A 23,402-nucleotide genomic window follows, 5' to 3' on the forward strand; every position below is an offset into this window, starting at 1 on the left:
AGATATCATTGGGGTTTTTTTTGAAGGGGTTATTATTATTCCCTGTTGGGATGGAGGGATCTGGAACTCCCAAGTTAACTCATAATTGTAAAGTTTGCTCCGATCACTAAAGAAGTTCGGAGCTTTCTCTAAATAAATGGCATCCAGACACCAGGAATTGCCAGCTCCAGGTCTGAGGAAGTCAGCCCTGACACCCCTTGAAATCCAACTTGTTCTCAGTCAAGTGTGAGGCCATACTGGGAACTGAGAATAATAATAATAATAATAATAATAATAATCCCTACATTTGGTGTGGAGCCTTTCACATCAGGACGACGCCTGAAAGCGCTTCACAGGATTTACTGCAAAGTGTAACGACTGTGTATTTTGTAGGCGAATATGAAGTTTATCAAAATTCTCCCCCCCCCCCCCGACCCCACCCCACCCACCCCCCAAAAAAATTGCAGATTAACTACTTCAATTCTTTCGCCAATAAAATAAAGTCAATTCACTTTACAGTACATTGCTGTGAAGCGCTTTGAGACGTCTTGAAGATGCGATCAGGCGCTGTATCAAATGCCAGGATTATTATTATCATTATTATTACCATTGTAGTATCAGAGTGTGTGTGTGACAGTGCCTACAAAGTGTAACTCAGTAGAGATTAATCACGATTATGTCAGGAAAGCCACAACATGGTATGTAAATGAATGGAAAATGAATGCCTCCACTGTCTCCCTCCCCACCAACTCCCATCCACACACACACACACACACACGTTGCAGGTGATAGGAAACACTCCAAATATTATTTCAAAAGCTACACATTATTTCAGTTGACTCCAAGTTTGCAACATCAAAAGATCTCCTGCTCTCTCCTGTGAAGTGACTGCATTGCACACCTTATCGCCCCTGAGGCTCACAGGAGAGATTGGGCATCAATTATTATTCTACATCACCCGCTTATTATAAACATTTAGGAAAAAATACTTTATACATATATATATATATATATCTGTTTGCACTGCTAAAAAGTATGGATCAGTCGCAATTTTTATCTGCATTGACCTTTGTAGGAATACGATGCTTTCAGGACAGTGTCTCGAATTAGGTGATTATTTTAAAGGTTATTTTATTGTATTGTATTGTATTTTAATTTATTCGGTGGTGGTGGTGTTTTTTTTGTTTCGGGCAAAAACCTTTTTGCACATTTGTTTCATTGATTGATTGATTGATTTTTTGTTTTTGGTCGCGAAATAATTTTTTTGGGGGTGAGTGGAGTTTGCACTTTTCCCTTTAAATTCCCCCAAATTCCACGTTGTGTTTTTTTTTAACATTGGCCGAATTTTTTCTTCTTCTCTCTCTCTCTCTCTCTCTCCTCTTTGCAAATTCTTCGCAAAGAATTTCAGGACAATTCTTTGCAAAGAGTTGAAGGATAAACGAATGGTTCGTTTCGGTGTCAACCACTGGGGATCAGAGGGAATCATCTCTGGTAAAGGCTTTTAATGAGTTCAACCGTTTATCCTGATGTTCAGAGACCCCCCACACCCCCCCCCCCCCGCCACACCCCTCACCAACACTCCGCTATTTTGCTCTGTTCGTTATTTTACGAATCGCAAACGTGAACGGTTTTCTTTCAGAGTTTCAGCCACAATCTCCTTCCAGAGGTGTCAAGTGAGAGCGATCGGTTGGGGGGTGGGGGTTTGGGGGTGGGGGTGGGGGTGTGGGGGGGGTTTGGGGTTGGGGGGTTAGGGTTGGGGGGTTGGGGTGGGGACGGGTTGGGGGGTTGGGGTGGGAGGGGAAGCCATTAGTTGGAACGATTTGGGGGGGGGTAAGTTTGGGTAAAGATTCGTGGGAGGAATACCCCCCACACCCCCAACCCCCCCCCCTCCCCAATCTGTTTCACTTTCAGACCCCCTTTTCTTTTTGTTGTTGTTTTGCCTGCAACATGGGACGATTCCTGCCCCCAAATAGCCCACCAGCCCCCACCCCCTCCTCCACACCCCCCACCCACACCCCCCCCAAAGCCCCCCCCCCCCCCCACCATCAGACAGATCAGAAACCGTTCAGATTTATTGCAGATCCTGAAAATGAGACAAATTCACATCGTCGCAGCTTTTTAAAAGGGAAATGGATTGAAACTCAACTGCAAAGGCAACGCATTAACACCCAAACCCTCCCCTCCAACCCCCCCACCACACAATTCCCCCCACCACCACCACACGATCCCCCCCCCACCCCATCCCCTTTTACACAACATTCAATACACCCCACTTTGCCCCTCTCTCTCTCTCTCTCTCTCACACACACACACACACACACACTCCTGAGTTGGATGTCCTGATTCCCACACATCTGGACTGAGTTCAGCTAATAAACATCACAGTTTAGTGATTTGGGTTATATAACTGTTAGATAGATTTATTCTACGAAAAGTTACCTGGAGTGGCTTATAATCCGGAAAACGAGAGCTCCTGACACGGTAACCTGGTATTCATTTATACACACTGGAGAAGTTTTATGTTTTGCAGATCGAGCGCTTTATCGACGTGCAATGGATGGCCTTTCCTCAAAGCGCCGGGTTAAAGAGAAGAAAACACGTGTAATGAGATCCATTACAGCATTTAGATGTGAATTATTAGATAGAGTTATCGGAACTGGACTTTCTACTTTATTGCCCACATTCTGTTTTCATGCAACAACAACAAAAAAAAATACCCTCGCCATCTCCTGTTTTTGATTATGGCAAGCATGTATCTGACATTTTGACAAAATAATGACTATCAGTTTGGTAAACTATAGTGTTGTAATATTGTGGGGAAAACTGCAGGTTCCAACTAATATAAGAGTCCTATTGTTTCTGTCCCAGAGCCCATGCGTAGGAGATGTATCGTGTTACAATTGTTTATAATGAGAACATGCCCTGGGAGTGCTTCCTGACTGTTAAGCAAAAGGCAGACGGGAAAATCCACTTAAAACGCTTGAAGTACTGACAGACGCAGCCTGTGGTTCTTATAACCTAACCTAAAGGATCCATTTAAGATCAGATTTGTGTGACGGTTAAAACTCAAGATGCTGCATTTCAAGGCGATGTTTCTTTACTCCCGTAAAAAGACTGAATGCTTCCCAGCGACTTTTTTTTCCACACACACGATAGCTCTCATAGCTCAAGAGTTCATTTTATATTTGCTGATGAATTTAACAGTGGAATTTGTACAGTACATGGAAACACATCCCTACCCGGTTTCTATTATACAGGGTGACCAAAAAGTAGTGATACCATTTATTTTAATAATAATCACTAATAATTATCACAATTTTTTAAGACTTATTAGACATAGTAATGATATCATGACTTTTTTGTCACCCAATACATGATTGTGGCCTTTTACTATTTCTGATCATGCAATTTTATGATGCCTTGACAAGTTTTCGGCCACTACGTCCGGAAACTCTGGAACACTCTTCCTCTATCCCCCCACCTCACCCCTCCTTTCCCATCTTCAGGTTGCGCCTGAAGACCTTCCTCTTCGACCGTGCCTATGGTCACCTCCCCCAGCTGAGTGTCATACTCCGCCACTGTCAAGCGCTCCTGGACGCTATAGAGTGTGAAGGGCGCTGTATAAATACAAGTTGTTGTTGTAAATATTAATAATAATAATCTTTGCATTTGATACACTGCCTTATCACTTCATCGAGATGTCTCAAAAAAAGCTTCACAGGGAATAGTGTAAAGTGGAATAATGTATTTGTGGGTGGTTTAACTGAAGGAAAATAGACAGCAGGAAAATGCACTGGAATAGGTTACAAAATAATAGTCAATGATGTGCGTGATATAATATGCGTGATATATTAGCGATGCATTTCTCCTGAAGTGTCCATAATGCCATTTTATTTTTCTGGTACCTCATAGCATCATAAACATTATGTTATGTTAAACGTTCGTCAATTTTACAGCCATGATACAGCAGGGTGAAATATGTTCAAAATCATTAACTGACTTAAAATAAAGGGTACTTGCGTAGTTTTGCAAATCTTGTGAATTTCCTAAGATGCAGTACCTCTGTTAATGCACTAGGCTGAACTTCAATCCAAATTAATCTTGATTTGTTTTAAATAAGCACTTCATTCAGTTTGACTATTACATAGGTTCCTGAAAAACTAAATCCCAATAATGGTTTTGACCAGAAATATGTGTATCAGGATTGTTATGTACTAATGAGAAATTACATTTGTATAGTGCCTTTCATGTCAGGAGGACAGTGCTGGTGCTGGACGGTCAAGGATTTGTACCGGAGCTTGGGATTGGGATCAGGTGAGGTGACTGTTTTTAACAAATACTGTTATATAAGAATATAATCCTTACATTTGAAATAACACCTTATCACATCATTGAGGCGTCTCTAAATGCTTCACAGGAATTACTGTAAAGTGTTGTGACTATATATTAGTAGGTGAACATGGCAGGCACATTTCACCCTGGAATGATCCACAAACAGCAATGAAGTGAATGATGATTTATCTGGAGGATTGTAGGTCAGGGAGAAACTGAGAGAAACTCAATTCTCATTTTAAGTAATGCCATAGAAACTTTAGCATTCACCTGAACAGGCAGGTGGGACCTCAATTTAACATCTTATCCAAAGGATGGCACTCTTATCCAAAGGATGGCAATGCTCTCCAATACTGCACTGAAGTGTCAGCCTAGACTTATGTGAATACAAAGTCCAGATGTGGGGCTTGAACCCACAACCTTCTGACTCGGAGGCAATAGAGTGCTACTACTGAGCCAGTCTGAAACCAACTGCAGCTGCCAAATCTTTGAGGCTTAATAAAGACAAGCAATGTAATAAATACTGCTACAATTATAGGGGAAATTTGTTCATGGTAATCATTAAGAAAGAAATCAGGCAGTAACAATAATAAACTGAAATGGTTTATAGAGCAGTCTTGTGCAGTTCGAAGCTTTGAAGAAAACAATCACAAAACGACTATCAGTGCTTCTAAGCCAAATGTGCTCATACAGCAGGAAAATGCACTGGAAAAGGTTGCAAAACAGTTTTTTTTATATAGATACATAACCTATACAGTTCAGAAACAGGTCATTTGGTCCACCCAGTATTGCTGGTGTTTATACGCCATACAAATGCTTATTCTAGATTCTATTCCTAGTCCCATGTCCCATGTTATAATATTAGTATGTATATATTCATTGTAAATTACAATATTATATATAAATATAATCTAAGATATCCCATATAACAACAACAATTTGCATTTATATAGTGCCTTCTACGCAGGGTAGTGTCTGTGGGGATGAGTTGGGCGTAAGCACGGTCAAAGAGGAAGGTTTTCATGCAGGACATGAAAAAGGGGAATGCGAAATGTGAATGTGAAATATGAAAAAGGGCGCAATGTGGCAGGATTGAGGAAAAGTGTTCCAGAGTTTCGGGATGTAGTGGCTGAAAGCACATTCATATAATTAATATTTATATCCACTGATAACCTTTTTGTGATTGTTCCACCCTCTGGAACTCCATCCCTCCGCCTTGCCCCCTCCCTTGCCTCCTTCAAGACCTGTCGCAAGACTCTCCTCTGTGATTGAGCCAACATTGGAAATAGAACAATTGTTTAATCTCTGAAATTATTAATGCAGTGCTCAACATCTGTTTGAACTAATAGAAAACGTCAGTAATGTGAATTCCTACAGCACCCATTAATCATAAATAAGCTTAGTGCTAGTATATAATTTCTGAATTGAAAACAGAATCTTGCTGTGCAGATCAGTGGTTAGACACAAGTTCTTGCTTACATTAAACAAGGAACAAAGGAATAGGTCATTCAGCTCATTGAGTCTGCTTCAGTATTATGTCTATTGAATCCTGTAGAGTATTGGTTAGAGCTCTCGCCTCACAGGCAAGAGGACCCAGATTTGATTCCTAGGCAGGGCGAAACCTTAGGCAAGTTTCCTCACCAAGCAGTCAGTAAGAACTCGATGGTTAGTCGATTGGCGGATCACCTTTTTCTGGGGTTAATAATCTCTCAAAAAAATAATAATTTGGTCACTTAATCCACGACTGTTTGTTGGACAGTGCTGTGTGCAATTGGCTGTCACGTTAATTCACTTTACAGTATATTCTGTGAAGTGCTTTGAGACGTCTCAATGACGTGATCAAATGCAAGGATTATTGTCGGCTCTTTTTAATTCCATTTCTCCACTTTTATTTTTCCATTTACCCCAATACTTACAAAGAATTTGAGTATCTTGCTCCTGAGTGCTTCAATTAACTCTGCATTCAATGTCTTCTGAAGCAATGCATTCCATATTCTTACAAGTCATTATGTAAAGAATTTTTAAAAATTGCTCCAGTTCCTCAACAAGAGTGTAGTGTTGGCTCATGTGGTAATTTGCTAATTCCAATTAAGTTGCACGCAGTCACACACAGCAAGAGGCTATATCCTTCACTACAGGGCACAAAGGAAAATTTGGATGTTTGGGTACCTCTAGCGTTTAAGTGCTCTGGGACTCTACATTGCATGAGGGGGTGCTATATATAATGCAAGTTGTTAGTTGAAGAGTGGATTTCTAGTAGAGATCTTAGAGCAGGTTGCCAACTCATTATCTTGGCAACGAAATGACATGTGAAGGAGAGATTGAAACAAATATCAATGACAATTGTACATTTTTGGGGTCAGTTGTTTGTCTGAAAAATACAGAAACCCAACACCATGATTAGGAGTATTCAAACCAGACAGAGTTCAACATATGTATGTCACCTATGCATGGACATTTTCATTTGCCTGGAAATAGAGTGCACATTTTCTCCCCAGAGGGACTCACCCTGCTTACCTTATTTTGGAAAGTATTTTGGCAAGAACCAAGGCTTTGTGTGGATTACTGCTGGAGTTGAACCAACTAAAACCACATAGCTTGCCATTGCAAGCACTGTCTGGCAAGCTTTTTGTGGCTTGTCAGGATAGGACCACCCTACCAATTAGGCCTTTATTTTGTAGGTTAACAGGAGTTGAGTGGGAAGAATCCATGCCCCGAGTGACTGGTCTGATTAGCTGATCTATCATTAACAGTATATAACAGTTGGAGTGCTGTAGACTTGCCTGGCTCAGGAACCAATTGATGAAGCTAGGAGAATATAACTGCCATTTTGTTAAGTTTTAAAAAAAAAAGTATTTACGTCTGTTATTCTCAATTTGTATTTAACTGTAAAGCAAAGCTAAAGAGCATGATGACATTGAAGTAAGTTTTGGTAATTAGTTTTACTGAAACAAAACAGATAACAAAATACAATAATATACAATTGACATTTCGTGACTTTTAAATCGGGAAGACATACCAAAGTTCTTGACAGTTATGGCTGGAAACCCAGAGTTAATATTCTGAAAAGATCTTTGTTTTGTTATCTTTGTGCTTATTCATAAATTTATTATATCACCATTTAATCTACAGTGTAGACCTGGAGCTCAGTGGTTCGAGCAATCGCTTTGCAAGCGAGAGACCTGGGTTCAATTCCCAGCAGGGTGAAACTTTGGGCAAGTTTCCTTACTCCACACGCCTGATAATAAACCCTCAAAAAAAAAATTGGTCATTTCAATCCACGACTGTTTTTGGGACACTGCTGCGCGCAATTGGCTGCCTCATTTTGCCCACATATATACATTCAATTCACTTTACAGTCTTCTGTGAAGCGCTTTGAGACGTCTCGAAGACGTGAAAAGTGCTATATCAAATGCAAGGATTATTATTATTATTAAGCAGTTTCACTGTGCTCGTCTTTCTTTGCTGTGATGTGATATCTTTAGAATCCGATGTCTATATTCTGTCATTCTTGCCAGACTCCACTGGCAGCCAATTTCCAAACAGATCGACTTCAAAATCCTCTCTGTCATTTCCAAATCCCTTCATGCTCTCGCACCTATCCACCTTTTCGACTTGCTCATCCCCCACTCCACCACCCGCTGACTCCACTTGTCCGGTTTCAGCCTCCTGTTTGTCCCTCGCCTCTGCTCCACCATCGGCGGCCGAGCTTTCAGTCACTACGCCCTGAAGCGCTGGAACTCTTTCCCACCATCCTTCCACCTTGCCCCCTCCCTCCCCACCATCAAATCCCACTTAAAGACCTTCCTTTTTGATCATACTTATGGCAACATCCCCCCTCCCCCTCCTGTTGTTGTTGTATTAACCCAATAGGATCACTGCCAAAATGAAGAATATAGAATTGGTACGATTCACAATGGAGAATCTCCAGTAAGCTTGCTCATGGAGTCATTCATCCAACGCTCCATCATCTTTCTTTCATCCCTCTTCTCCTCCAAAGCCTCAGATTCTGCAACTGCTTTTATTGAGCAACATGCTGGAAAGCACACAACAGTGGCATTGTACGATTTGTGTTCCAATTTTCTGCCTCTCCCTAGAAAGTGTTACTTCTGCTGCATGGACTGCCTAAGATCAGCTTCAATTCCTCTAATGGGGAACTTTAATAATATAATAATAATAATCCTTGCAATTGATATGGCGCCTTATCACATCTTCGAGACGTCTCAACGTGCTTCACAGAATATACTGTAAAGTGAACTAACTGTATATTTTGTTGGCGAAACACGGCAACCAATTGCATACAGCAAACAGTCGTGGATTGAGTGAGCACATCTTTTTTGAAGGCATTATTACCCCCGAAAAAGCGATCCGTCAATCAGCTAACAGTGGGGCTCTTACTTACTGCTTGGTGACCAGGATGGTGGAAGTAGAACTGGATGGGCCTTGGTCTTCTTTCATCTAGAAATTCTTATGTTTTTATTTTCTAAACCATTGTCGAGCATTCTGTGACACAGTATACTTGTACTGTGCCAACAGGATGCCATGCACTACCAATTGTTCTAAGCTAAGTTTAGTTAACGGGTTTATAAATACATATGTGTAACACATGCTAGAGATAAATAAATGGCCATTTACCTCACTCCCTAAAGGGGCTTCAAAGCCATATGTTAAAGACATTGTCTGGGCATTATGATATAGGGAGAAGGATAGACAATTGAATCTTACATATCATAGAACTTACACTGTCGGTAAAGTAATTTCAGCTGATTTAGAGTTCCACATTACACATTTGAAATTTTGCATTAAAATACATTTCTGGGAAGAAAAATGGTTTTGTATATGGATTACAAGTTGATCTTAAGCAGGAATTTTATTTTATTGAAGTTGACCTTAAAGTTTTCAATGAGCTTTATTGTGGTTAGGAGTACCTACAGACCTCCCTAACAAGATAGTAATTGGGGTCTGGGTCTCAATTTTTCTTTGGTGTATTATATGCATATGGATGGCATATATCCAAAATATTTGGTATATGACATGCAGATGCAGGACTGTGCCTAAGAATTTACAGAATTTTCAAGACAGGCCTCAGAAGACTAACATGTTCACATCTGTGTCACTGCCAAGAAGGTGTTTGAAATATATGTTTCTCCAAAAAAGGAGGCATTGAAAAGGGAGTACAGTAGTGCCACAATAGTATAAATGAATTATTATAAATATTAATAATTATTCCAAATAAAACAATTAAAATATATTTCAATTAATAATCTATTTTAAATGAAAATTAATATGGATCATAATATTGGTCTTCATATTTCTAAAAGGTACAAGACGTAGATTAACCTTCTCTGTCTATTCCTCAAGACTTACCAAACCTGTATGCAAACTTGGCATTGGGTTCGATCTTCAGTTACCCTTCCAACCCCACATCCAGTCCCTGACCAGAACTGCCTTCCTCCACTTCCACCACATTGTCCTTCTTTACCCCTATCTTACCTCCAGCTAAAAGTTAGCAAAATCAAAACCAGTTATTTGATTCTCGCCAGAGCCTTTTTCTCTTGTCTCTGACTCCCATCAACATTCAGAACTGGCTGATATGTGGTTATGAGGTCGGAGAGCTAGGGGGGAGCAAGAAAGTGGAGGGCCTTGAAGGTAAAAAGGAAGATTTAGTACTCGATTGGGGAAATGGGGAGCCAGTGAAGCTGGGCAAGAACGGGGGTGATAGGTTCCCAGAGCCTAGTGAGGGAGAGGACACAGCTGCAGAGTTCTGAATAATCTGCAGCTTGTGGAGGGAAGAGTTGAGTGAGTAGTGAGCAGTCCAGTGAGCAGGCAGTTGCAGTAGTCAAGCCAGGACGCAGTGGAAGCGTGGATCAGGGTCTCGGTTGGCTGCAGTGAGAGGCAGGGGCAGAGGCGGGCAATGTTGCAGAGGTGTGGAAAGACAGAATGGGTCACAGCACGAAAGTGGGGTTTGAAAGATAACTGCGGGGCTGGAAGCGGCAGAGCAGATCCCCTCGACTTTGGACTCAAGGAAATCCATTAGCCAGAAAATGCTTCTAATCTATTTACATCTCTCACTACCATGGTGGTATTAAAACATCTCTCTTCATCAAGATTACTAAGATCAGGTTTGACCTGGAGTAAATTACTCACTTTTCTGTTTTCTCAGCTGCATAATGTTGCACGGAATTCTTCTGTAATGGGCTCTAATAAGATAAATTGAACATTTTCTTCCTTTTTCACACAGAAAAAAATTAACAGGAATTTGAGCAAAACACTGTACTTGGCCTCCTCAGCTCCACCACCCACGAGATCTAACTTATCCAATCTAAACTCTAACGGCTGCATCCGCTCCTGCATGAAATGTTGTATGCCATTTACCCCTCATTCCCCAGTCTCCACTGGCTCCCTGCTCCCAGTGTATCTCACCCTCACCTCCAAATCCTGTCATTGCCTCACACCTCCCTACGATGTGATCTTCTCCAGCCTTATTTTTCTGCCTTACCTAAGCAAACTTGAGTCTGCCATGCCCCCATCACTTCTGCTTTTCTTCAAAACAGAAAAGTAAGTAATTTACTCCAGGTCAAACCTGATATTAGTAATCTTGATAAAGAAAGATTTTGTAATACCACCATGGCAGTGTCAGATGTAAATAGATTAGAGGCATTTTCTGCCTTAGCTATTTTTTTTACTTAGGTTTCTGACACACAAATAAACATTGCCATACTTAAGAGTATCCAGAAGTGATGGAGATGTGCAGACAAGCCTTCAGCCACCACCCCCACCCTCTGGCCCTTCTTCCCTCAACTCCTCCTTCTCGGCCCCGCTCTATCTTCAAAAGCCACTTACTTCTTTGACTGTGGCTATGACCACCCACAGGCCTTCTGCATGTTAATATTTCCCCCATTAATCTCTTAACATTCCAACCTTCTTCACACCTGCAGACCTGGAATTCCACCCAGTCTTAGTCTGTAAGGCCCTTTCTTTCTCACATTTTAAAACCACCTGAAATTGTGAAAACTCCCAAATTCTGACTTAACTTGGAAGCTAGTTTAACACAGATCCTAAAAATTCCTAGCTGCCAAATGAAGTCTGAATTTAAGAATTTTCCACAATTAAAATGTAATGCCAAATAGGCTTACAGGGTAAAACTAAATGGAATTATGGGCCCCTCATAGGCCTCTAAAATTTGATATTGGCAAGTGGATTTATAAAGAATTTCTAAATATGAAATCCCTTGACGTTTCTAATCCAGAATCTTGCAGCAGTACATCAGTAGATAGTTTCACACAGATTAATGTGACATACATTACCTGCAGGATTCAGTACTTATAAATCCTTTCTAACAATTTTGTTGCCAAGACTACAATTCAGGCAAATGTAGATAAAATTAGCAAATACGGGACTGTCAGGGTGTCAAAAGTTGGCACCTATTCCACAGGCTATTTTATGAGACATGGGCAGAGAGAATTCCCAAGGCAGTAATTCAGACAGACCTGATGATTTTAATCCAGAATGCTCTTTGCCAAGTGCACAAGACAATAAATCACACGCGCACAGATATGCAATACTTCCTTTCTGTGTGTGATGAAAGAATAGAATTTAGTGCAGAATTTCAGGATATTAATTGCTTCACTTCATATTACTTCAAAGACACCGGTAGCAATAATGCAACTACAATCTGGACTGACAGACCTATGATGAAAGGCAACAAAAAAAGGTTTTGGGGGAGGGAAAACAAATTGGAAAGTACATAGAAAAGACTTAGGGAAGTATGAATTATGCAAAAAGCTTCTTTTTAAAGACAAATTATAATGTTTTTGAATATTCATATTCAGTATATACATAGAGTCAATAGGAATACCAAAACCAGTTTGATTAAAAAAATCTTGATTTTATTGGAAAAATAAATGAGTGTCATAATGCAGATTTCTGAAATGCCCAGAGAAACAGATAATGGAAATGCAAACAGGTTAACATGTAAGTCCAGAACTAGAGGATATGAGAACAAAATTATCTCTCAGATGAGATTTAGGATTAAACGAGAGGTTTGGGTAGAATGACACATCAGCTAATATGGATTCTGCCTCAACCATCGCTCTCAGCAAGATATTCCAAAGATTTCTCCTAACCTCTTCATTTGCTTACGTACAAAAATTGATGCCCTCTAGTATTGACTCCAGTGGACATAACTTCTGCCTTCTGACTCTATCAAAACCCCTCATAACCCCTTTAAAGTCCTCTATTGGGTCAACTCTGAACCTTCTTTATGCCAACAGAATATGTCCCAGTTCATCCAGTCTTTGTTCATAGGCCAAACCACTCATAGGAACCTAAGAATCCCTCCTACCTCTCTGACCTACTATCACCCTACCTACCTGCCCGTACCCTCCGTTCCTCTGGCTCCGGTCTGCTCCACATCCCCCGCCCCAACCGCCCTACCATCGGTGGCCGGGCCTTCAGCCCCTAGGCTCTGGAACTCTATCCCCCAGTGCCTTCGCCTTGCTTCCTCCCTTTCCTCCTTCAAGGCTGGTCTCAAGACCTTTCTCTTTGACCGTGCCTTCAGCTCCCCTCTCGACTCTCTACCCCCTCCTCGCTCCCTCCCTTCCCTCCCCTCACCCTGACCATTTCCCCCCTGCTCGGGTCCTGACCCAACTGTACAGCGCCTTGGGACGTCCTCCCGACGTGAAAGGCGCTCAATAAATGGAATCTTGTTGTTGTTGTTGTTAGGCAGAAGAAGACCAAGGTCCATCTAGTTCACCTTCCACCATCCTGGCAGTTGCTTGACATGTCATGTCCCAAACTATATACTGTATCCCAGGTATCATCCTAATAAATCTCCTCTGCAGCCCTTCTACTAACTTGATGTTCTTGCTCCCTCCCTTGCCTCCTTCAAGGCACGACTCAAGACCTTCCCTTTTGATAGTATCTTCAGCCGCCCTCCTACCTCTCTGCCCTGCCTCAACCCAACCCTGCCCTCCCCACTCTCAGATGCTGATCCCTACCTGTTCAGTGCTTGGGATGTCCCCCGAACTGAAAGGTGCTTTACAGATGTAATTTTGTTGTTGTTGTTCTTCCTAAAGTGGGGTGACCAAAACTGGACACAAGATTCTCAATGTCTAATTAATGCTTCATATAAGTTTAACATTTCTCATATGGTTTTATGTTCTATCCCCCTGTTTATAAAAGCTAGGGTTCCATTTGTTGTCTTGACAGTTTTGTCCACCTACCTTCCCACTTTGAAAGACTTATGTATGTTAACCTCTTGGTAACTCTGAACTTCTACTCCTTTTAAAATGTTACCATCTAACAAAAACTTGCTCTCCTTATTCTTCCACCCAAAATGTATAAGCTCTCACTAATCTTCAGTAAATTTCATTTATGTGTCCATGTACCCCTGAAGTTGCTTACAATACTCACTCTACCTTCCTTCTATTAAGAAATAAGCCATTTCTTTAATGAAATTAAATGTTTCTTGAGCCCCTGATGTCACGATGACCAACACTGTCATCCACATAGGACCACCATACCCATTACAGCTTTGGTTTGCAGGGTTAACAGGAACGGAAAGAATGTTTGCCCCCAGTGTCTGGCAACCAGAAATGCATGCAATACTCCAAGGAAATGTCATGAAGGTAAATGATCTCAGATGTCTAACATAGGTTGTAAGATTGAGGTATTTTGGAACTTTGTCTGATTTGTCTTTGCTTTTGTGTCAGGGAGAAAGGTTGGAGAGCATTTCCTTCATCAATGACAGAAGAAGAAACCATTTGTGGTTTGTGGTGAGCTGAATGGTTTCTTCTTGTTTTGTGTGAAAGAGCAAATGACCCTGATGTAAATTGGGGGAGGTCTGTCTGTCTTGGTAACGGTCAGGGCTGAAATGTAAAAGATATGGGCTGTGGTTGCTGCATACAACAACAACAACAAAATTACATTTGTATAGCGCTTTTCACGTTGGGAGGACATCCCAAGGCGCTGGACAGACAGAGTTTCAGACCCGAGCTGGGGTTGTGGTCAGGGAGAGTGGAGGCAGCAGAGGAAGCAGGAAGATCAAAAGCACAGTCGAAGAGGAGATGAGTCTTGAGATGAGTCTTGAAGGTGGCATGGGAGGGGGCGAGACGGCGGAACTGCGAGATGGAGTTCCACTCTACTTGAGTAGAGTGGATGGAAGGAGAATAGTGTTCTGGTGGATGGTGGGGTAGGAAGGTATTATTTCAGCAGTAGTCTGAAGGTATGCACAAATTAGTAACATATTGTGTTACTGTACTTCACGGTGTACACAGATCGTTGCTGACTTTTGATATTTTATTATCCTGCTGCTTGCTATCCATAGTTGGAGAAATATACTTTTAATTCACTTTGCATTATTATCTTATGTACTGATATTAAAAATCAATACAAATTGAATTTGCAAAATACCATTATACTATTCATAAGAACATAAGAATTAGGAGCAGGAGTAGGCCATTCGGCCCTTCGTGCCTGCCCCGCCATTCAATAAGATCATGGCTGATCTTCTCACCTAACTCTGATTACCTGCCCTATCCCCATATCCCCATAATCCCTCTATTTTTCAAGAATCTATCAGTCTCAGCCTTGAAGATGTTCAAGAACTGTGCATCTACAGCCTTCTGGGTAGTGAATTCCATACATACTACCCTCTGAGTGAAGAAATGTTTCCTCAACTCTGTTCTAAAAGGCTGACCCTTAATTTTAAGTCTGTGACCCCTGGTTATAGATTCTCCCACCAGTGGAAACAGACCCTCAGTGTCTACTTTATCCAACCCTTTAAGAATCTTATATGTTTCAATAAGATCCCCCCTAATTCTTCTGTACTCTTGAGAATACAGCACTAGTTTATTCAGCTTGTTCAGCCTATCCTCATAGGTCAGTCCCCTCATCCCAGGAACTAACCGAGTGAATCTACGCTGCACCCCCTCTAGGGCAAGTATGTCCTTTTTTAAATAAGGAGACCAAAACTGCACACAATACTCTCGGTGCGGTCTCACCAAAGCCCTATACAGTTGCAGCAAGACTTCCCTACTCTTATATTCTAAACCTTTCGAAATGAACGCTAACATGCCGTTCGCCTTCTTAGTTGCTTGCTGCACCTGCAAACTAACTTTTTGGGACTGGTGTACAAGGACACCCAAATCCCTTTGAATACTAACACTATCTAACTTCTCCCCTTCCAGAAAATAATCTGTTCTTTTATTCTTGCTACCAAGGTGAATAATTTCACACTTGCTAACATTGAATTCCATCTGCCACCTACTTGCCCACTCCCCGCCTATCTATATCTTGTTGCAATCTTTTTGCATCATCCTGAGAGCTCACTCTGCTACCTAGTTTAGTATCATCCGCGAATTTAGACACATTACATTCAATGTCCTCGTCCAGATCATTGATGTAAATGGTAAATAGCTGAGGCCCAAGCACTGATCCTTGTGGCACTCCACTAGTTACATCCTGCCAATTCGAGAATGATCCGTTTATCACTACTCTCTGCTTTCTACCCGATAGCCACTCTTCTATCCATGTTAATATTTTCCCATTAATCCCGTGGGCCTTGATCTTGAGTAACAGCCTTTTGTGTGGCACCTTGTCAAATGCCTTCCTAAAATCCAAATATACCACATCTACTGGTTCCCCCTTATCCAACCTGCTGGATACATCCTCAAAAAATTCTAAAAGGTTAGTCAAGCATGACTTCCCTTTTGTAAAGCCATGTTGACTCTGCCTAATCTTTTTATGGTCTTCCAGGTATCCCATAACTACGTCTTTTATTAAGGACTCAAGAATTTTCCCTACAACTGACGTCAAACTAACTGGTCTATAGTTTTCCCTATTTTCTCTCCCACCCTTCTTAAATAGTGGAGTTACGTTTGCAATCTTCCAATCAATGGGAACTTTTCCAGTATCCACAGACTTTTGGAAGATTATAGACATGCCATCCACTATCTCAGTAGCCACCTCCTTTAAAACTCTCGGATGCAGGCCATCCGGTCCAGGGGATTTATCGGTTTTAAGACCCGACAATTTACCTAGAACCATCTCTTTACTAATGTTAATCTCCCTAAGTTGCTCGCTAACATTGTCTTCTTGGTCCTCTATTTTTGGTATGTTTCCAGTGTCTTCTACGGTGAAGACTGTAGAAAAATACTTGTTTAATGACTCTGCCATGTCTTTGTCCCCTATTATAATTCCTCCGGTCTCTGCCTGTAATGGACCCACATTCACCCTCGCTAGCCTTTTCCTCTTTATATATTTGTAAAAACTCTTGGAGTCTGTTTTTATGTTCTTTGCTAGTTTGCCCTCGTAATCTATTTTCTCCCTCTTGATCAATTTTTTGGTCCTCCTCTGTTGTTCCCTAAAGTTCTCCCAATCCTCGGGTTTACTACTCATCTTCGCTGTTTTATAGGCTTTTTCTTTTGATTTGATACTTTCCCTAACTGCTCTAGTTAGCCATGGCTGCACCACCTTTCCCATGGCATTCTTATTCCTCAAAGGAATATGTGCTCGTTGGGAATTTTGCACTATCTCCTTGAATGTCTGCCATTGCTGGTCTACCGTCAAATCTTTAAGTTTAGTCTCCCAGTTTATTCTGGCTAAATCCTCTCTCATACCAGCAAAGTTGGCTCGATTTAAATTGAAGACTTTTGCTTCAGACTTAACTACTTCCCTCTCTAACTTAACGCTAAATTCCATCATATTATGATCGCTTTGCCCTAGAGGAGCCTTAAGTTCCAGTTTGCTGATCAGCCCTGTTTCATTACACAAAACAAGGTCTAATATGGCTTGTTCCCTGGTCGGCTCCTCAGCATATTGATCTAGAAAATTATCTCTAATACATTCTATAAACTCCTCTTCTATGTTACCTTTCCCAATTTGGTTGTCCCAGTCTATGTGCAGGTTAAAATCACCCACAATTAGTGTCTTTCCTTTGCTACATGCTCCACTAATCTCTTGATTTATACCTTGAGCGATACTTTGACCACTGTTTGGGGGTCTATAAACTACTCCCACTATAGTTTTCTGCCCCTTGAAGTTACGTATCTCTACCCATACTGACTCTACATCTTGCTTTTCAGATTTAAAATCTTTCCTCTCTACTGTTTTTATCCCATCCTTTATTAGCAGGGCCACTCCCCCTCCTCGTTTACCACATCGCCTATCTTTCCTATATACCACGTACCCAGGAATATTCAGTTCCCATCCCTGATCACCCTGTCTCGGTGATGGCTACTAGATCATACCGGTTTGTCTCTATTTGTGCAACTAATTCATCTATCTTGTTACGAATGCTTCGTGCATTCAGATATAGTGCCCTTAATTCTGACTTCCGGCTATTAACCCTATTCACCAGCACTCTATCACTGTACTTCCTTTCCCTGCTTGACACACTTTGCTCTTCTCCCTTGTTAATCTGCTCTCTTGCTTTTGTTGATCTCAAGTTTAACTGTGGTGGACTATACTTTACTATGTTTTTACCTCCCCCCCTTAGTAGTTTGAAGCCCTTTCTACCTCCCTATTTATTCGCGTAGCCAGGACATTTGTCCTTGACATTTGTCCTGGCTAGGTGGAGCCCATTCCTTTGGAAAAGCTCCCATCTTCCCCAATACTCGTGCCAGTGGCCCATGAATTGGAATTCCTGCTCTCCGCACCACTCTTTTAGCCAGCATAACTTAAAAATTATACATTTTTCAAACCATGCAGATAATTATACTTTCGTTGCCTATTAGAAAGATCATAAGGATCTTGTACATAGAACAAGATCATAGTACAGTATCTTGTTTGTGTCGTGAGTCAGAAGACAAAAAGTGTTACATGATACGAATGACTGTGTCAGAAACAAATCGAGTCTAGATAAGTTCCTTAAAAATTCTTTGCTAATTTTCTTTTCGCCTCGCAAGCGAGACCTGGGTTTGATTCCCGGCAGGGCAAAATGTTGGGCAAGTTTCCTTACTCCACATGCCTCTGTTTACCTAGCAGTAAGTAGGAACCCAGTTGTTAGTCGATTGGTGAATCGCTTTTCCGGGGAAAATAATTCCTTCCAAAAATAATAATAATAATAAATTGGTCACTTCAATCCATGACTGTTTGCGCAATTAGCTGCAGAGTTTCGCCCACAAATATACAGTCAATTCACTTTACAGTATATTCTGTGAAGCGCTTTGAGATGTCTAGAAGACGTGATAAGGTGTTATATCAAATGCAAGGATTATTATTATAAATAGATTTTGCTTGTAATTATAACAGATTTGCATGAATGTATTGCAGTTAAAACCATAGTTTTCTGAATAACTGGCACTGAATTTAAAATGAATGTGCAGAGTCTGAAACATCATGTACAACATAATTAAGAATTGAATTAGGATGCAAGTTTTATACCTAATCTGGAATCTTTAATGACATATTAGAAATACAGGACTATCTACATCAAAATCATTCATTTTACAAAGGCAGCCAAAGAACAATATTCTTCCAATTTAATGTTAGATGTGGTAGTTTTGCTAGTAAGTCATAAATCAAACCCCCAGTATTATGTCACAAACCACATGCATCAACTGTAGAGTTTCACTGCAACCGTACAGAAAAGGAAAGCGCACAGTGGTTAAATACAAAGAATTTGTTTTACAGTTGTTCACAGCAATTTTAATGGCCACAGACAGAAAGATATTTTGTTCAGAAATACAAATGTATAATTAGAGGCAATGGAAGTCCAAAATGTAACTTAAATTTTACATCGAACAAGCTGTCTATTAGGTTCCCCATTCCAAGCTCTGTTTTACTAATTGGAACATACTTAATATAATTATTTGAAACATGTTCTGTTCATATGGGCACACCCCAATAAGAGCGTTTTTATTTAGTTAGCGCCAGACAATTCAATAAAATGACTGCAGTCTGGTAGCTTGGCAGCTTTGGCAATGCAATAGCCTCCCATTGACAGGGCACATGTTTGAGCCCCAGCCTCAACTATCGTTGTTTAAAAGTACTTGCTCTCAATGGGTGAATTAAACCAATTCCTGGCTGAGTCTCAAGAAATAAAAAATACTTTATAGGAACAGAGTGGTCCATCTTGGCAATGGGAAAAAGAAGAACTTGCAGATCTAAACCTGGTTCACATCTCTGACAGCTGATCACAGAGCAATGATGATGGCAGATGAGAAGGCTATATCTCCCCTCTGACTGGAGGAGGAAATGTGGCACCACAAAATACTGAGGAAGCTTAAACTAAGCAAATTGCAATGGGAAACTTGTCACAAGTCACTCACTAACGCCTTCAGAACCTTCATACCTTTCTGATATTGCAAAAGTATCCACAATAAAGTAAATTCCAGATTACATATCAAGTTTTGTTACCATTTTAAAAGCTATCACAATTCCACTGTACTGCAATAATTTGGAAAATCTATTTTCCAGTAACTGGCACCTGATGTTTTTCAACATGCAAAGATTGCAGACATAATTAAGAAGAATTTAGTTAGCATGTTGGCAGCCAGACTCATGTAATGTTAAAAAACAATCTTGCAGGGTTGGATTTGATGCACTAACTGTTTGCTGAGCAGTGAATCCTGCAGCTGTTTGGAGTTCTCAGTTTCAGTAACGCAATACCAGATGTGAAATTGTTGCTTCTGTATTCAACTTCTCCTGTGGATTACAACTTATGAAACAGAAGAAAGGCTTGCAACAGCATGATTATATTGCTTTTGTATTAAAGGAATTGGATAACTCAGCTTCAAATTACTACATAGCTACACACAACAAAGGAAATGACGGCTTGTGTTTCAATAAAATCAGATCTATTGGTGTAAACAGGTTTGCAGATCAGCCTTTAAGAGGGAGCTGCTAACAATTTTTTTTGAATTTCAATCAATCAAAATCTTAAACATAAAAAAAATCAAAGGACATGCATTTATTTTATATTTATTTTATTTTATTTTAATATTGCTGTAGAACGATTCCAGAATTAACTCGACTCTGAGATTTTTAGGAAATCAGAAGCGGCTTTTGTATTTCCATTAAACATCTGGTTTATTTTAGTTTACACAGAATGTCTTTCATGTGCGTCCAGCAGCAGTACTCAGTAAATCTTTCTTTTATTGTACCTGCTCAGGTAATCGCTCCTGAGAAATAAAACGTGGAATGTGCACTGTTTTCATTTGTATCGGGCCTTCTCATTAGCCAGGGCAAGCCTTCGAATGTTTGAGATACAACCGGCCGCTGCTTCCTGTAGAGCTTCATCTGTGGAATCCATCAAGCCCAACAGCAGCTGTGAATGGTAAAACGTCAGGTAAAAAANGAGAATTGGTGACATGTAGGGACAAAGAAATAAGGAAAGAGAATACAAGAAACAGAAGACATAGAAAAATTGGGTCATAATAGAAAAGGGATAAAGATACATAATACTGGAGATTTGCAAAAATAAATCATTATCATACCTGCTCTTAAGGAAAAAAAATTGCTATTTCCTTGAGAATACAATATATGTACTATATTGTCTCATTCTTGAATTTGTTTAGCATCTTTTATACCAGATGCCTCATAGCACTTCACAGGATATACTGTAAAATGTAGTGACTGTATTTTGTATACAAACAAAAATGCAAATACAAATCATTTTGTGATTGAGATGTTTTATCGGAAGCATCAAAAAGCATGGGAGTGAACATTTCATAAACATTCACGTGGATGTGGATCTTGTCCACAGAGTGTTTAGGTGTCAGCCCAGCTCAGTTAGTAGCACTCCTGAGTCAGAAGGTTGTAGGTTCAATTCCCACGTCGGGACTGTGAGATCACAATCTAGACAAGTACTCCAATACAGTGTTGGAGGAGGGATGTGTTGCTGGAAGTTCTTTCCTTTGAATAAGATGTTAACCCAAGGACCTATATGTCTGTTCTGGTCGACTTTAAAGTTCCTGTGGCGCTATTCAAAAGGAGAAGGGAATTTCTCCCAGTATGCTGTCCAACAATCCCCTAGATAAAACTGGGCATTCTCTTTCCGGCTGTGAGACATTGCTGAGTGCAAATTGGCTACAGAAAATACACTTTACAGAGAAATCCTTTGAATGCTTTGAGACGTCCTCCCAATGTGAAAGGCACTATATCAAATGGAAGGATTATTGTTATTATAATCCAGCCACAGATTGTTTTTTGTTGTCTTTTGTTTAAGGAAGCTCAAGCTATTATTTTGCAACAATGTTTTTGATATGATGGCAGATATTTGTTTCTCAATCCAATTTGGAACACAGTTTGGCAAGTGATTTATCTTTGTCTTTAAAATTTCAATGCAGAATTGTCCAATGGGATAAAGAGACTCATTTCAAAAAACAGCTTAATAGCAGGACGGTGGGCATTCTGGAAGGAAGTATCAAGGCCTTCTCCATTATGCATCTCTTTTGTAACCTTGTAAATTCCTCCAAGTAGTTACTGGGTTAAGTTTCTCTGAGTCCACCAATTCAATACAATAATAATTCTTAGTTAATGTGAAATCCAAAAATGTTTGAATGGAAATTACTAAAGAAAGTATTAGGACCAAGAAACAGATACCAAGGTTCCTTTTACAAAATGAGAGTTACACTACAACAAACATGAGGCTCATAAAGATCATGGAAATCACATTTGCAACAATCTGCTAACTTATAATAATACACCAGATTTAGCAAGGTTAAAGATATAAAGTCAATGTCCAATATGGAAATCCAATGAAAGATTTGTGGAGACCATTTTAAAGTCAACGATTTTCACCATCAAATCTGAGACCCTCTCCACAACCAAGTTACATTGAGAACTCGGGCCATTAGGAGAGTGGATACATTTCTCTAGGTTAATTGGTAACCCTGCTGTCCCATGTCTAAAACTTTTAACAAATATTGTTCACATCCATAAATTGAAATAGTTGAAGAAATAATAGAGAAAGAAAGATGATTACTTCACTATCAATATGGATAATCAAACTGTTCATAGTGTGCTTGTACTGCACACTTGGGATGAAGGAAGCAAAAGTTAAAGTCACATCCTTGTGATTATGCTTATGTTTACACGAGAAGTGTGTCTGGCATGACTGTGAAGTCTTTAAAATGTTTCTGCTCTTACAATTGTTTTGGCACATGAAGCTCTTAAATGGATGTATGTAGAGGAAGGAGGCCCAAAACATGCAGGAGAATAACAGATGCTTCAAAATGTGTTGCTGGACTGTAACACATTTCATGGAAAGGTTCACAAGTACGTGAAACTTAAAATTGTAGCTGAAACTAATTAATACTGAAATTATATTGGAAAGGAGGTTGAAAAACTGAACACTGCGTCAACCAACAAAAGAACTAGGAAAATGGTTAAGAAATAATTCATTGATATCACGAATACAAGCAATAGGTAAATTATTCATTCACCAGTCTGGGTAATAGTCAGTAAGAGCGCTCTCAATGCAAGAAATAATGTAACCCAACATTTTGTCGTCGAGTGTGGAGGGGTGATGAAGGCCATTGTGAGTTGATCCTCCAACGATTCAGTGGAGGATAGATGCAACTACACCCTTCGTCATGCCCTTCCTTTCAAGATGTTGTCTGCCAAACGTTGAGCATGACTATGATTTTGAGTTCTCTGATTTATACAGCGTAGTTAATGTTGATTCATTGCCGTTTTCACGTCAGTTGGTTTCAGGAATTGAACCGATGCCATGGCTGTAGTATAAATCTGGTTTTGTAATGCAGCCAATTCCAAAGAACTTTTAAACACATATGTTATAAGTTGTCATGCGGCCCATACGCCCTGAGCGAGGCCAACTAACGATCACCGCTGTTTTGTGAAACTCTGCGCATGTGATTATTTGGTGCATACACAGTGTTCTCTTCGATTCCAGTGAGGATTCAGAGCATGCTGTATACATCGGGGTTCACGTTAGGTCTGCACTGCTGTAATCGATATAATCTGTTTGTAAAAGTATAAAAAGGGCATCACCATTGCATATTTCACGCCTATCCTAGAATATCTTTGTATCATGTAAATCATTTTAATTCCTTGTCCCTGCACTTGAAAATGTGCAAATTAATCATGTGTGCAGTTAATGTTTTAAATTTGTAACTCCTATCTAA

General features: G+C 40.2%; 1 protein-coding gene across 1 annotated transcript in view; it reads right to left on the reverse strand.

The window, feature by feature from the left end:
• Nucleotides 1-20,222: 20,222 nt before the first annotated feature.
• Nucleotides 20,223-23,402, reverse strand: part of odad2 (outer dynein arm docking complex subunit 2) — a 144,789-nt gene continuing 141,609 nt past the window's right edge. Inside the window, exon 21 of the mRNA XM_042332036.1 lies at nucleotides 20,223-20,581. Within this exon, the coding sequence (XP_042187970.1) occupies nucleotides 20,468-20,581 (114 nt within the window). The 3' untranslated portion in view covers nucleotides 20,223-20,467. The remainder of the gene's footprint in view (nucleotides 20,582-23,402) is intronic.

Source organism: Callorhinchus milii, unplaced genomic scaffold (genome assembly GCF_018977255.1).
Source record: "Callorhinchus milii isolate IMCB2004 unplaced genomic scaffold, IMCB_Cmil_1.0 Scaffold2, whole genome shotgun sequence".
In the NCBI taxonomy this organism is placed as follows: domain Eukaryota; kingdom Metazoa; phylum Chordata; class Chondrichthyes; order Chimaeriformes; family Callorhinchidae; genus Callorhinchus; species Callorhinchus milii.